Below are 14,490 nucleotides of genomic sequence, written 5' to 3' on the forward strand. Positions count from 1 at the left end.
CCCCACTAAGAAGCCCCCTACGGCGGCAGGACAACAACAACAAAGGCTTGCTGTGGAAGGATGTGGACAGAGGGCAGCAGTTTTTAAATATCAAAAATAATAAACAGGGCTAGTGAGATGACTCAGGAAGTCAAGGCACTTGTCACCAAGCCTGAGGACTTGAGTTTGATCCTCCAAACCCACACAGTGGAAGAGGAGAAGCAGCTCCATAAAGTAGCCCTCTGACTCCCACATACATGCTGTGGTCCTCAAGTGCCCCCATAGAATGGCAGACAAAAGAATCGAATTAAAGATTTGAATAATGATAGAATTTTTTTTTTAGCCTACAGCAAAAGACAGATGTAAATCAATTCTTTAAAAAAAAATGCTAGGACCTCAGAAGAAAAATGAGTGAGCCTAGTCATATAATTTACAGAGAATGGGTTTTGTTAAACCCTAGAAAGGGTTTTAATTTCATTGATATTCAAGTATACCTAGAATGGTGCCACATGAAAATGAGATCCTGTGTTTGCCCATACAGCGAGCAAGCAATCTCTGCTTTTGAAGGTCAGTAGTGAAAGACTGGTGAGCACTCTGTGATCTAGAAGATGCTGGTTAATGCTGAACTTTAGAAAAACAATGTGCCAAAATGTGCTATGATTCCTAAAAACTGACATCCTTTGACCCTGTAATATCATGCCTGAGAATCAGGTCTAAACAACTAGAAGGTAGTCCAGGGGTCGAGGGCAGGGGTGAGTGTTGTTTTGTTTGCTGGTCTGCTGGGAGGTTTGGTTTGGTTTTGCTTTTTTGAGCCAGGTTTTTGCTACATACCCCGGGGTGGCTGCAGACTCACTAGGAAGCCCAGGCAGGCCCTGGAGTCATGGTGCTCTTCATATCTCTGCCTCCTGAGTGCTGGATTTCCCAGCCTGCACTACCATACTCAATTTGGAAACAGTTTTAAGAACAAAATAGTGGAAAACTAAGGTGTTTGTGGTGCAGATATCTGCAATCCAATGTAACCTCGGCACTGGAGAGGCTGATGCAATAGAATCCAAAGTTTGAGGCTAGCCTGGGCCACAAAGCCAGCCCAGGCTATATAGCAAGACCATTTGAAAGAGATTTTTAAATGTGTGGGTTTGGGAGGCAGATCTGCAGGTAAAGTGCTTGCTGTGAAAGTATGGGTTTGGATCTCTAGAACTTTCTAAAAAGCCAGGTGTGGCTGCATGTGTTTCCAAGTCCAGGGCTAAGGAGGCAGAGACAGACAGCTTCTGGGGGACTTTGGCCAACTAGCAAGCTCCAGGTTTGACAAGAGGCCCTGCCATTGAAAAAAGAAAAAGGTAGAGAAATGATTGAGAAAGACTTTCCATTGTTAGCCTCTGAACTCTACATGTGCCTGCTAGCCAGGTGCACTTACATTAATATAGTATACGCGTACACGCGCCACACACACGAGGAGGCGTGGAGGGAGACAGAGAGACAGAGAGAGGTCAATGATAAGGAAATGGTGACTTTTTTTTTTTCCTATTCCCATCCAGGAAAATTCTTCAGGAATTAAAATATGAATTCGAAACTTTTTTTTTTTAGCATTTATCATATTCATTTATAATATGTCCTTATATATTTAAGTGTTTGGGAAAGCAGTATATAAATATTATACAGAGAACAATCTCGACAAAACATCCAGAAAATGATGGAGGGTGTTGCATCCGGTCCCTTTCCAAAGCTGTCTACGGTTTCTGGTCACTGGGCGACCACTTTTCCTTCCGGCTCTTTGCTTCCCCCTTACAAATAGTATGAGTTGTGGGGGATGGAACCTAGGACACTGGGGCTGAGAACAAACTTTATGCCATGACCCTGAATGTATCTGTGGACAGAGGAATGGCTGACATCTGATACCATGTCAGGCTCACAGCCAACGCTGTACACCAAGTCTGGGGGCCTTGAGTTTAGATCCTAGGGACAGCATGGTGTGGTCTATCTTTGGCAAGTCCTTTTCATTGTTATTACTGTCAAGGTTGAACCTAGAGCCACAAATCCGCCAGGCAAGCACTCTGCCCCTGGGCTATAGTCTCAGACCCTGAAGCAATGTCACCCTAAGTCGCCCAAGTTGGCTTTTGAACTTGCTCTATAGCCCAGGCAGGGCTTGAACTCTCTCTTCTCCCACCATAGCCTCCTGAGTCGCTAGGCCTGCAGCTCCAGGGTGGGTAGCAAGCAATTCCTTGTCTTTGTCCATGTCCCTTGTAGAGTGGTTTGATATTCCCTTGGGTACACGGGTATTATATTTATGCAGGCATCACTCAGACTCATTACTACCCTATCCTTGGATACCTAGAAATCTAAGTCATCCTGGCCAAAGCCATCTACCCTACCCCCAACCTGGGTACAAATCAAGCTTCCAGCTGTCTCTTCATCTCCTGCATGACAGGCGTCTCCTTCCTCCTGCTTTGGAGGTCTTGGGCTGGAGGGAGTTTCTCGTTCCGAAGAGGAACTTTCTGGATACATCATGGTGACTTTTCTCTCTGCATCCAAGTCCCTACTGTTCTTGGCTTTGGTGGACATGAGTGCACTTGGAAAATCTTCTTCTGAGCCCTTCTGAGACACCTGTGAGCAGTTGCTCGGAGATGATGCCCTGGTGCAGTGTGCTGCAGGACAGTGTTGGGGCCCTGGTCTCCTGTGGCGGTTGTGGAGCCTCCCCTCGTGGTCTAGGCTGATGTTTTCAGAAACCACCCCTCTCTGGCTCTCTCCTGAACTAACCCAAGGACCGTTCTCCTTTTCATCTTGATTTCCTCCTTCTACCTCTGGCTGTCTTTCTCTGGAAGCGTCCTGAGTCTCCACAGAATGGCTGCCATCACCCTGTCTTCCTGGAACCTCCGAAGCGTCTCCATCTCTAAAGCGCGGGTGCGGGGTTTCTTCCTTCTTGGTCACACTCTCCTCTAGCTGCCGGCTTTCTTGCGCAGCACTGATGTGGATTTCCCTTTCTCTCGAAGTGGCTGCATCCTCTTCTGGCACATGGCAGCCAGCTCCTTCTTCTTTCAAGAACTCGGGATCCATCTCTCCTCTCAATCTCTGCCTCTCTTCCCCCTCCTCTCCCTCATCTACCCCAGGCCCCGGGGCCAAGCTCAGCTCCTGCTTTCCATCAGTTGCTTGGACAGTTCTAGGGTCCTCCTGAGGCAACATCATCCCTGCCTTCTGAGGGGCCACCTCCATGGCCTCTCTATTCCTACCTCCTTTCTTGCTCTGTAGAATTTGCTGTAGGTCAAAGGCCTTTTTGACCGGTGCGCTGGAGACTCCTGCGGCATCCTTTTGGGATTTGGGGATCTTCTTCTTCTTCAGGCAGACTTCACAGGGACAGAACTCATCCCCCACGGCCCCCACACCTGGCCTGGTCCCTAAGGCTGTACTGAGAGTAGGCCCATCCTCCAGGGTGAGGGAGAGGGGGCCCTGGCCAGGGAAGGCTGAGAAGTTTCGCAGACCCTGAAGACGGCGCCTGCGCTGCTCTGTCTGTAGTGACGTTTGACCTCTGAGGGGTTCCCGGGGTGGTTCCGGGACCATCCTCCCTTGCCGGCTCTGGATCTTCCTGACTTCCCTGACAGTGCTTGCTTGAAGCCTTCGGCCCACATCCTGCTCCAGCTCGGTCACCATCTGGTCCAGCAGGCTGTTGTCCTGAAGGTTCCATCGGGCTCGGAGTTCAGTTGTGGCACCAGCCAGGTGAGCCATGAAGTCTTTCTCTATCTTCTTCAGCAGCTTGGACACCCAGACTGGGTCAGGGTCCAGACATCCTCTGTGGGCCGTGGACGTGCTCGTCTCCCTGGTTCCTGAGCTGGCCTTGATACTGGCCTGCTCGCAGCCCATGGCAGCCACGGTGGACACCTCTTCCAACCCTTGCTCCAATATGTGAACACTTGGACTCTCGCGATCATTTGAGTTGCTCCCACTGAAACGGTGAGGGGACTCTGTGGGTTCCTCTCTCCCATCTAGGGGCCACAGCCCTCCAGAGGCAGCATCTCTTCCTGTTTCAGCCTTTGACACTCTGGTGTCTTCTGGGGAGCCCTCCCCATCCCGAGAGCCAGCTCGAGGCATTTCCGGACTGCAGACTCCAGCCTTGTCTTCCGGAAGCCCCTCCCCATGGACACCATCTTCCTGTAGCGTCTCTCTTACCCTCCCTTCTGCCTCTTCTGATTGGGCCTCCTCTTCCAGCCTTGTGCTTTCCGCGGATTGTTCTGGAGCATTGCCCCACTTCCGCTTCCTGCCACCTTTACCTGACTCCTCCCCACTGGCGGGGCCAGCCCACGCCTGGGAGCCAGATGAGGCTGCGGAATGACTCAGTCCCTCTGGGTACCCCTGGTTCCTGGAATCAGGTCTTTGAGAGGGGATTTTCAAGGGCAAATCTGCCCTCTCGGGAGCCAGGGTATTATTATCCAGGGCACAGGGCATACTGCTCTCACCTGAGCCTCCAGAGCCACTGCTGACATCCACGCCAGAGGAGGAGGTGGGTGTGCAGTCCTCGGTCCCCAGCAGAGCCTGGTGTGACGTGAGCTTCCTGAGGCCAGTGTCCAGCTGGCTTTGCCCAAGCTCACTCCCAGGCCACAGGGCCCGGGAGATGCTCAGCATCTCCTTGTACCTAGGGGACTCTTCAAGCCTCGCGTTGCCGTCCAGAGGGCCCAGATCCTCATCAAAGAAATGGAGCCTGGCAAGGCAGGCGATGAGGGCCCCAGCAGAGAAGCTGAGCCTCTGGGCTACTGTGCTGGAGACCTCTGGTAGACTGCTGGGCCGGCCTGGCTTGGAGCCCAGCAGGGCCTTCATGATCTGCGTGGAGGCCGAGACCCTGCTGGGCAGCGCGCATAGGCTCACACCATGGGCCACAGTGGTCCCTTCTCCTATCCCAGCTTCTGCAGGGGCCTTGGCCCCTTCACCTGATGCTGTATCATGACGTGGATCATCTCCTAGTTTGCAGCACACAGAACCAGTCCTTGGGAGGGCTCCTGCCGGCTCTGGCTGCTCATCAGTGACCCCTTCTGGGGGCTGCTGTCTGGCCTGAGCCAGTTCCCTACCGGCTTTCAGAGAGCAGCCATCACCGAGGTCGTCCTCAGGACTTTCTGGGCCATCATGGGCCACCTCTGTGGTCTCACCTTCTATCTCATAGGTCATGGGTACCGGCTTTTCTGGGATGTTGCCTAGCCACTCACGCACCACAGCGTCTGGAGAGGTGTAGGGCAGAGCACTGGGCGTCACACCACCATCCCCTTCCTGCTCCTCAAAGCTTCTTCCCCTGATACCGGGGGACTTTCCCAGCAGAGTCTTCCTGGGCTCAGCATGGTCATCAGCTTGCTTCTGGCCACTGCTGGTACTACTGCAGCTTGTAGGATCCTTTCTGGAACATATTTGCTCCTGGGGGGCAGTCGGACAGAAGCTGCTGGCCCCCCAGCAGGCCTCAGAGATGGGGGCCTGTGTGTGACCACTGGGGGCTGTGAGGACAGAGGATGCTGCCACCCGTGAGCAGCAGCAATCTTGGTGGGGTCTTGGGTCTTCTGCCTCAGGCTGTCTGTCCAGCGACACAGAGGACGAGGGAGGCTCAGGGGTGGTCCCTGCCTTGTCCCACAGGCAGCCGACGTCTCCTGTGTGGACAGGTGTGGGAGTTGGAGAGTGAGCTGGACACTCTGTGTCCCCTGCCGGTTCTGCAGAGTGAGTTCTAGGATGGTAAAAGCTGGACGCACAGTCGGAGTCACTCATGGGGATGGTGGTGGCTTTGCTGGTGGCTTGTGGGCCTTGAAAGTCAAGAGAACTGGAGAATGGTGATCTCACATTGCTGGTGGCCTGATGCCCAGCCCTGGGTGAGTTTGGAGAAGATCGTGGTGTGGGGCCTCCTAGGCAGGCCTGTTCTCTTTCCTGAGGTATTGCATTTGTGTCCAGCGAGGATTGAGTGTTCCTGCAATAGTCACACTGCCTGGCATGGCCGTTCTGAGCCACTTGGCAAGGGGCAGGGACACTGGGCAAGCACATAATACCAGCTGGCCTCTTCTGCTTTTTGTGCCTCCGTTGGGCCAGGGCACTGGCAGGAGCTGGGAGAGCATCGCTCTGTGTGTCCAAAGAGCTAAAACGGCTTGGGACCAGGGGTAGCCTCAGCTCAGGCTCACCTCTGGCCTCCTGGCACCTGGTGCTCTGTCTACGCTTCTCTGTCTGAGGGTCCATGTGGCTCAAAGAGAAGAGACTGTGGGTGGGAACACAGGGCCCGTCACCTTGGGTGGCTTGCCTCTGGGAAACCGTGACCCTCACCTGGCTTGAGCCTCTGTGATGCTGGCTACCATACTCACTAGACCCTTCGGGAGACTCAGCACTGACTGATGTATCAGAAAGGGCCCTTTCTATACCTCGGGTCTCAGGTCCCAAGTCAGAGGGTCCTGTGTCCTCTAGGCAGGGGCCCTTACCAGCTTCTAGCTCAGCCCCACTTTGGGAAGAGGCTGAGGAGACTGGATGCAAAGTGTCACTGTCTGTCTCACCTTCTGGAGTCCAGGGACAGCAGGAGCCTGGCTGGGCACTTCTCGGGTGCCTGGGACTTGAGACTGGGCTGACACTATTGTTGCTACGTCCTTTCCGGTCATTGGCCCCCTGGCTCCTGCATCCAGAGAGCTTAGACAGGCCCCACCTCCTCCTCTGAGTTGAATCTGCACCCCCAGGGGTGGTCAGGGGGTTCCTCCAAATGTCATAGTTGGGCTGTGATTCCTGGTCCACATCAAAGGCTCTCTGGTATCCTCCATCACAGGGACCCCGTCCCTGTGCCCCATGTGCCAAGAACCCCCAAGGGTGGCCCTCCTGTCTGTAACAGAAGGGATCAGCCTCCCTCAGGACCTGGCCCTCCCCACTGGCTGGGGTGCAGACACTGGCATGCCCCACCCTCTGGGACCACCGCAGGGTATCCTCGCCCAGAAGTTGGAAGCGGACTTTCATCTCCACAGACAGGCTGCCATCCTCATTCATGCAGACCTTCTTCTCCACATCATCAGCAGCCACCAAGGAGCCAGGCGGGCCAGGTGTGTCCTGAGGGCACCTGTTCAAAGCAGGCCCTGGCCAGGCCTGATGACTGGATGCTGGATGGTCACTCTCTGACATCAAGGAAAACTGCCGCAGCCTTCTGCCTGACCCGGCCCTCGAGTGCATCACACTCTGCTTGGCGTTTGGTCCCCAGCAGCCTGTTGCACAGTGGAACGAGAGAGATGAGAATAACTAGAGCATGCAACAGCAGAAAGACAAGGGTCAGAGCTATTCTAGAAGGACCCGTGGGTGTCACAGAGCACTAAGGAGGACTTGAGTGTGGGCCAGCCCAAAGCCACCAGCTACCCGCTCTGTCTGAATTTACAACCCATTAACACTGCTTCGTTACATGCAGCCATGCATATAGAGTTGCTGCACAGAAAGCTTCTTGCACAGAACATTTGCTGCATATTAATGCTTGCTGAATAGGCACCAGCACAATCAGGCTCCGGAGAGATTGTGGCATTGCAGGTGAGAACACATCATGGGGAGTCATGGACCTGGCATAGGAGGAAGCTCAGGCTGCCGCCAGTGATAATCCGACCATACGCTGTAAACTGATATGATTCACGGTGACCCATCTCCCTCACAGCTCTTGGGCTGAAGAAAGATTGCCGGGAGAGGTCTAAACACACTACGTCAGTCTGTGATAGTCTAGCCTACCCCGCAGGCAGAAAAAAAAAGTGATGGGCCTTGGGTGATAGAGAGTAGCTCTAAAGCTGGGCGGTGGTAGTGTATGACTTTAATCCCAGCACTTGGGAGGCAGAGCCAGGTGGATCTCTGTGAGTTCGAGGCCAGCCTGGTCTACAGAGCGAGATCCAGGACAGGCACCAAAACTACACAGAGAAACCCTGTCTTGAAAAACCAAATAAATAAATAAATAAATAATAAAAAAATTAAAAAAAAGGAAGACGAGCTATGCTTGGTGGGATGCACCTGTGTCCAGCAGAACAGACCTCACGGACATTTCCGGCAGGGGAAAGCATCACGCAGGCCTGGTGGCTCTCGTAGTGTGTGCCTAGACATTGTCTTCTGTCCCAGCCACTGGGGTGCCACAGTTGCTGGTACTGTTCTTGGTCATCTTCTTAATGGAGTCCCACAAAACGCAGCCCTTTGTTCGTTCACCAAACTCTATTATCAGTCCAGCAGTTTGGCTGTCCTTTTTATCCTGCACTTGGGAACTGTGCCCTCGAAATCATGCATATTTTAACAACGAAGCCTAGACCCTGACCCTCTGTGGGCTTTTTTGATGGATCTATATGTCCGAATGGGTGGTCCATGGTTGTGGTGTGTTTTAATCATCGTTAACCACTGTAGATCACCACTGCTCCCTAGGACAGCCATGACTCTGAAGGACTTAAATGTTGCCTGTACTCACAGGGCTCAGCACCCCCATGAGGACATGTCTACTGGGAATCTTAATGGTTATTTTAGACCCTAGAAACCTGGAGCCCAGACTTCCCTGTGTCATAATCTACACTGATCTCAGGTGTTCCCAGCAATGCTCTGCTCACTTAAGGCTGATGGAAGAAGGAAGCAGCAAGAGAGACCCAAAGTGGCTGGAAGACCTAGGAACCCAGCTAAAACCCCTTTCCCGTGGGTCTGGAAGTGATAACAACCAAGCCTGTGGAGCCACTGTCCTATTTAAAGAAACCAGGAAGGCCCAGAATCTACTCACCACGTTCACTCCTTGCAGTCACACCAGAGAAGGTTCTGGTCCTGTTCCCTCCATCATTTTCCATCTCCAGGCGTCTGAAGGCCTCGTTCCCAGCACATACCAGCAGGGAGGGACCATCCAGGAGTGTCTGCAGAGAGTCCACCTGGAGGACGTGAACATGGAGTTGGGAGCCTGGCCTGCAGAGACTCTCTGCTCTGGGAGGCCCAAGAAGAAGGTCCCATCTCCTCAGCCCTTCCTAACCCTTGCACATACCATTCTGGGTTCCCCCATCCCACAATGCCTCCATCACAGCCAGGGGCTGAGAGCCCACTGCCTACAGGATCTCTGTCTCCACCAGCTGAGAGCCAGACCATAGGTTACCCTGGATAGAAAGGAGGTCAGGACCATTAAGCTGCTTCCCTGAGCACACATCTACCATCCAGAATACATTTTGTAAAATGCTTGCAACAGAACATTCAATGCCTCCATGTGGAGATCTGATTCTCAGTCTGTCATATTCCCAGGTGGAGTCCTCACCAGTATGGATAACTTTCCATATAATTCAAGCCAGTTGCCTCTGCTTGAGTGGATCAGTGAGGGCAAAGTACTGCTCCTCTCCCAGAGAGTCCGTCTGTTCTCAAATTCTACCCTTCCCTTAGACGCACCAGCAGGACATGCTGTTGCCAACTCCTGGCTCAGAGATGAGCAGGATGCATCACTCCAGTAAATAGGACTTCACTCTCAGGGTAGTCCCTGGCCCCAGAGGCCCTGCATATCTGAAGGCCTGTGTTACAGCATGAACGGCAGTGTGTAGTGTCAGGGACTTTTAAAGTGCATAGTGTGTCCTTTAGAATAATCTCAAATTAGAAGGGTATGCTCAGTAACAAAAAGACACCCTCCCCACCATGGAACTATGAGAATAACCAAACCCCAGGACAACATCAAATGCAAGGAGGTGAGACATCAGGACCTGTCACTCATGATCCATGGGGATGAAAAATGGTCTAGCCAGTCTGGAAGACAGTTTCTTGTAAAACCAAGCACATGAATCAGCAATTGTGCTCCTTAGTATTTATCCAAGAGACACAGCTCCCCTTCCCACAATCACAGGCAGACAACTGTGTTGTACTCTACCATCCAGCCCAGCTCATTAGGAGGGCCCTTTGTTCTTCTCAACTTCAAGACACATTCCTTCTTTGGGTAGATTTCTACTCCACTGCACCTCTGTAACATTAAATGCCGAGGAGGCAGTGGAGTACCAGGGACTCTTGCATCACAGACCCACTCAGGGGCCATGAAGGGTGTGGGGGAAGCCGCCCAGGGGATCGTTGGATTTGGTTGACTCTTATCGAAGGAACAATGGATAGGAAGTGGCTCGGGATTTCATCTGAGAGTCAAGGACTCAGCAGGCCCAAGATGGAGGGTTGGTGGTAAGGAAATCTAGGGAAGCATCTCCCAAAGGCTCCCTGACAACTGGCTGGTGGGTGGGGACATTCTTGTCATTGCTAAGTGGTCACCAAAAGGTGACTATCACACGGACAGATAGGCCTGCTCCGTAGGTGCCCGACACCTGGTGGGAAGCCAATCAAACCGAACCCCTCCGACACCCACCGCTGCTATTACGTAATGAGGACATCTCTGTGGTTGGGGGCAGTTTGTACCCACTGGGATGGAATAGACTTTTGTTTTGGTTAAAGGTGGTTCTCAGCCATTCTCTTTTAGCATCACCATTGTGAGCTTTCAGAATGCCCCCTTAACACCGGCACAACCCGGGAAGATGGCTGACGTCACAGCAGAAGATATGAGGCCGTGGGCTAACACCAATAGAATTTACTGTGTGTCTGGGTATAGTGGTGAACACACCTTTGATCCTAGAACTCGAAAGGCAGAGACAGGTGGATATCTGTGAGATCTAGGCCAGCCTGGAATACATAGTGAGTTTCAGGTCAGCCAGGGTTGCATAGTGAGACCCCCATCTCAAAACAAACAATAAGAACTCACTTTGTAGCCATACACTCTATCACCCTCATAATGTGGAATAGTAGGATGAATATTCTCTGGAAGATTCCATGTGGCATCCAGCTGGAGAGGTTGAGCTATGTTCCTATAGGATGTGATACGCATTTCCAAGGCAAGTGATGTGAACTGCTTTGCTTTTCTATGGACCATAGACGCCTGGGGATGAGAATGCCCCATGGAACTAGAAGTCAAGGCCGTCCTCAGGCACCCCAAGCTAATGAACCGACAGGCAGCAGGGGGGTTCCTGTGTAGGATAGTTAATAGGTTCTGATTATCAAGGGGAAGTCTGGTTGCTGTTCACAGTGGGGACACCCTTGTTGGGAGCCCTCTGTGGCTGCCACGTGCAGTAGGACAAGGTAACAAAAGACCCCAGCAGCCCTGTATATAAGAAGGACCCAGAGGACTCAGCCTGCCAGGACCATGGTTTAGTCACTCCATCAGGTGCATAACCACCATCAGCAGAGAGGCCAACAGAAGGGGGAAGGAACGCCAGGTGAATAGTGGAAGGGCAATTTAAACACTAACCACAGCCTTGTGGGAGACTGCCCGACTTGCCAGCTCTCTGTAGAGATATGTACTATAACTAATTTCCTGGCTTTTGCTCTTGATTTCTTGTGCTACTTTATGCAAGGAATTCTGGGGGCTACTGACTTTGATAGACTTTGAGAGAAGATGGCAAAGTGGCCTTGTAACCAAACTAGAAGACAGAGAGCACAGAGAGGATGTAGCTTGGGGCAGAAAGCAAATATGCTTTTGCTTTTGTTTCTTGAGACTAACCTAGACTCTGTGTCTAGGCCAGGCTGGTCTCCAATGTGCAGGTCTCTTGCCTCCGTCTCCTGAGTGCTGGGATTCTAGGCATGTGCCACCACACCTAGTTAGTAAATACAGTTCTGACTATAGGAGGCCCCAGGGCTAGGCAGATACAGGACCAGATTGTGGTGGGGAGAGAACTAGATCAGCCTAGCTCGGTTTCCTGAAATGCCCACCTTTGTCAGAGACTCGTGTTCTGCAAGACCTAGGAAGGTGCCAACTACACTCACTAGCCTCTGCAGTTAGGGTCGAGTGCATGCCGTATTCTCCCTCAACCGGGTGCCTTTGATCAAGACTGAGAAGGAAGCTGTTCTGTTCGGTACACACCACCTCATCCCCCTTCTGGCTGGTGTCGCTGTGAGCATGTAAGAATCAGGGGGTGATGGCAGCCGAGGTGGCCATGGCCGACTCATCCCTCTAGAAGTCCTGAGAGTTGAGAGGCAGCTGCGCTTCCTGAGCACTGTTTCCCATGCTTGGCTGTCGGCCCCATTAATGCGTTCTTGAACTCAACATTCCCAGTGCTTCCAGTAAAGGCATGCGCTACCTGCAGGGTGTGGTGAGCTATCTCTGTCGACCCAGCCCTGATCCCACACTCCAGCTTTCCAGACCTGCCCCTAACGTCCTGCGTTAAATCTCTCAATGTTCAAGGTACCCTGAGTGATCTGTTTCCTGCCCTCAGCTCCCATGGAAATATGCTGTTGGGAGGACTGCATAATAGAGGAGGAGCATGCGCAACGCTCATGCTGGGTGCTAAGTACTTAGTAAATGGGAGCATGAGTAGGGTGGCAGTGTGTGTGTGTGTGTGTGTGTGTCACTTCTGACTCAGGTCCTCATGCTGGCCTGGCAAGCACTTTACCAACGGAGCCATCCCCCACCCAGGCCTGATGATAGTTGTTTGGTTAACAGATTTGACTCAGTGTCTCCCCTCTTCACCTCTAACTAGCAGTAGGCAACCAAGGATGCCTTACTAGTCCACCTGCGTATTTTGACCCAGGGTCCAAAGGTAATACCTGCCCCCACCGCCTACCTTCTTCCCGCTGACGGTGTACACCTGCTTCACGGGAAAGCGCAGAAGCTCGGAGGCTTTGCTGAGGAAGGCCGTCAGGTTCTTGGTGTTCCTGTGACTCAGAACCACTGTCTGCTGGCATCTAGGATTCCCATTCTTCACCAGTGTCATCCTCCTTGGGGCCATGGGGCCCTTCCAGGAAGAGGATGTCTCTGGAGCTTCATGCCCATCTTCATGCCCCCGGGACTGCCCAGCAGAGGGGCTTTTCCTTTGCAGGCGGCCTGGCTCTCTGGGAGTTTTAGGGGGCTTCTTATCGGAGCAGAGGTAGCAGCCCCCATCTTGCAGCTGCTCCAGGGCACTGAGGCCATGTAAGCCCCGGGGTGTGGTCACAGAGCGAACCCCAAAGGAAAGAGGCATGCGCTGAGACAGTTCATCCATCAGGGCGCTGAAGGTCTTGAAAGTGCGCTGGTGAACAGCCAGGCGAACCCCAGCAAATTTGGGATCTCCTCGCTTGAGGAAGGTTATCTTCTTAGCTGGCGTCACCTCGGTGACAGAGGGAGTGTGAGCCACAGAGGGCAGGAGACACTGCCGGTGGCTTGGGGCAGGAGCTTCCCTCGTGCCTCCTGGGGTGCTGTTCATGATGCGGGGAGCTGCAGACAGCTGAAACAGACAAAGAAGAGAGGCTCAGAGGGCAAGTCACAGGTCAGGACAATCTAGTCTCTTCCCTTCGTTATGGAGGTGCTTCCTGACACCCCAAATCAGTTCCATCCAGCTGTGTAGAGACAGTTTGATCCACCTGGGTTAAAGACAAAGATTTAGCACTGGGTGTATCTATGGCAACCCCTACCTCCCATGTCATCTGGGAGGACGGTGACTTACTTAGCCCCATCTGCAGAATTCAGCTGAGTCTGGATAGTGGTCATAGTACGCAAATGCATTTCTAGGTCTGAACTGCTTCACATAGAGCAAGGGTCAAAAGTCTTCAGTCTCTTCCCTCCTCTGGCTGTTTCTCTTGCCCTCTTCTGCCAACAGACAACCCCCCTGAATGTCCTCGTGTTTTCGCCTCTAAAAATGTGGGTAGGCAGAACAAAGAGTGACCGTCACAGGAAGAATGCTAGACACAGAGTCAAGAGCTCCACGCAGCAGGCTTCCCTCTCTTGCGGTCTCCCCACATGCCCTGGGGATCCCTATCTCTCTGGACTCCATTCATGCAGCTGTTAGGTGGGGGGGGGTCTGGGGTTCCAGCACTGGTTCCAGACCCTCTAGGGACAGGGAATCAGACAAGGAGACTCGACACCCTTGTCTATGTAACCCAAAGCAAGATGCATCACTTCATATCCTGTGTCTTCGTCACCAGTTGGTGTTGGCATCGGTATTAAAGATAAGCTATGGGGTTGGCAAGATGGCTCAGTGGGTAGAGACACTTGCTGCCAAGACTGATGACCTGAGCTCGATCTCTGGGACCCATGTAGTGAAGGAGAGAACCAACCAACTCCCATAAGTTATTCTCTGACCCTCGTGGGTGTATGTACAGACACACACACACACACGCACACGCACACGCGCACGCACGCACACACACATGCACACACTGACACACATACATGCATTCACAAACAACTGAAATATTTAAAAACCATGAGTTTTTAAAGCTGTGTCTAAGGTCCCCCTAAAGTCTTTTCTGTGGGTGGCTGTCAGCTTGCTGCCACCCACAGGAAAGAGTAAGGCACTCACCTGTGCCCACTGTCCACTTCCACTTCCACTATCCCATGGTGTGCAGCCCACTGACCTCCCACAGGACACTTACAAAACCCTTTCATCTGCCACTCTTGTCCCAGGTCACCACACTCCCCTCTGCCCGTGGCAGGCAGGTTACCCTGAAACCCAGCGTCTTCTTGTGTCCCCAAACCTTTCTGGCTCCCCAGATCTGTAGAAAAAAGTCCGCACCTTTATTCTGCTACTCAAAGTCTTCTCCCACGCGTCCCCTGTC

The 14,490-nt window shown here is 52.6% G+C and overlaps 1 protein-coding gene across 3 annotated transcripts in view; it reads right to left on the minus strand.

The window, feature by feature from the left end:
• Nucleotides 1–1,578: 1,578 nt before the first annotated feature.
• Rp1l1 (RP1 like 1) overlaps nucleotides 1,579–14,490 on the minus strand; it is a 47,658-nt gene continuing 34,746 nt past the window's right edge. For all 3 annotated transcript variants that reach the window (XM_037208463.1, XM_037208465.1, XM_037208462.1), the window contains 3 exons: nucleotides 12,522–13,160; nucleotides 8,687–8,828; nucleotides 1,579–7,166 (listed from right to left, as the gene is read on the minus strand). In XM_037208463.1, coding sequence (XP_037064358.1) covers nucleotides 2,308–7,166; nucleotides 8,687–8,828; nucleotides 12,522–13,139 — 5,619 coding nt within the window. In that variant the 5' untranslated portion in view covers nucleotides 13,140–13,160 and the 3' untranslated portion in view covers nucleotides 1,579–2,307. The remainder of the gene's footprint in view (nucleotides 7,167–8,686; nucleotides 8,829–12,521; nucleotides 13,161–14,490) is intronic.

This window comes from Peromyscus leucopus, chromosome 9, assembly GCF_004664715.2.
Source record: "Peromyscus leucopus breed LL Stock chromosome 9, UCI_PerLeu_2.1, whole genome shotgun sequence".
Taxonomy (NCBI): domain Eukaryota; kingdom Metazoa; phylum Chordata; class Mammalia; order Rodentia; family Cricetidae; genus Peromyscus; species Peromyscus leucopus.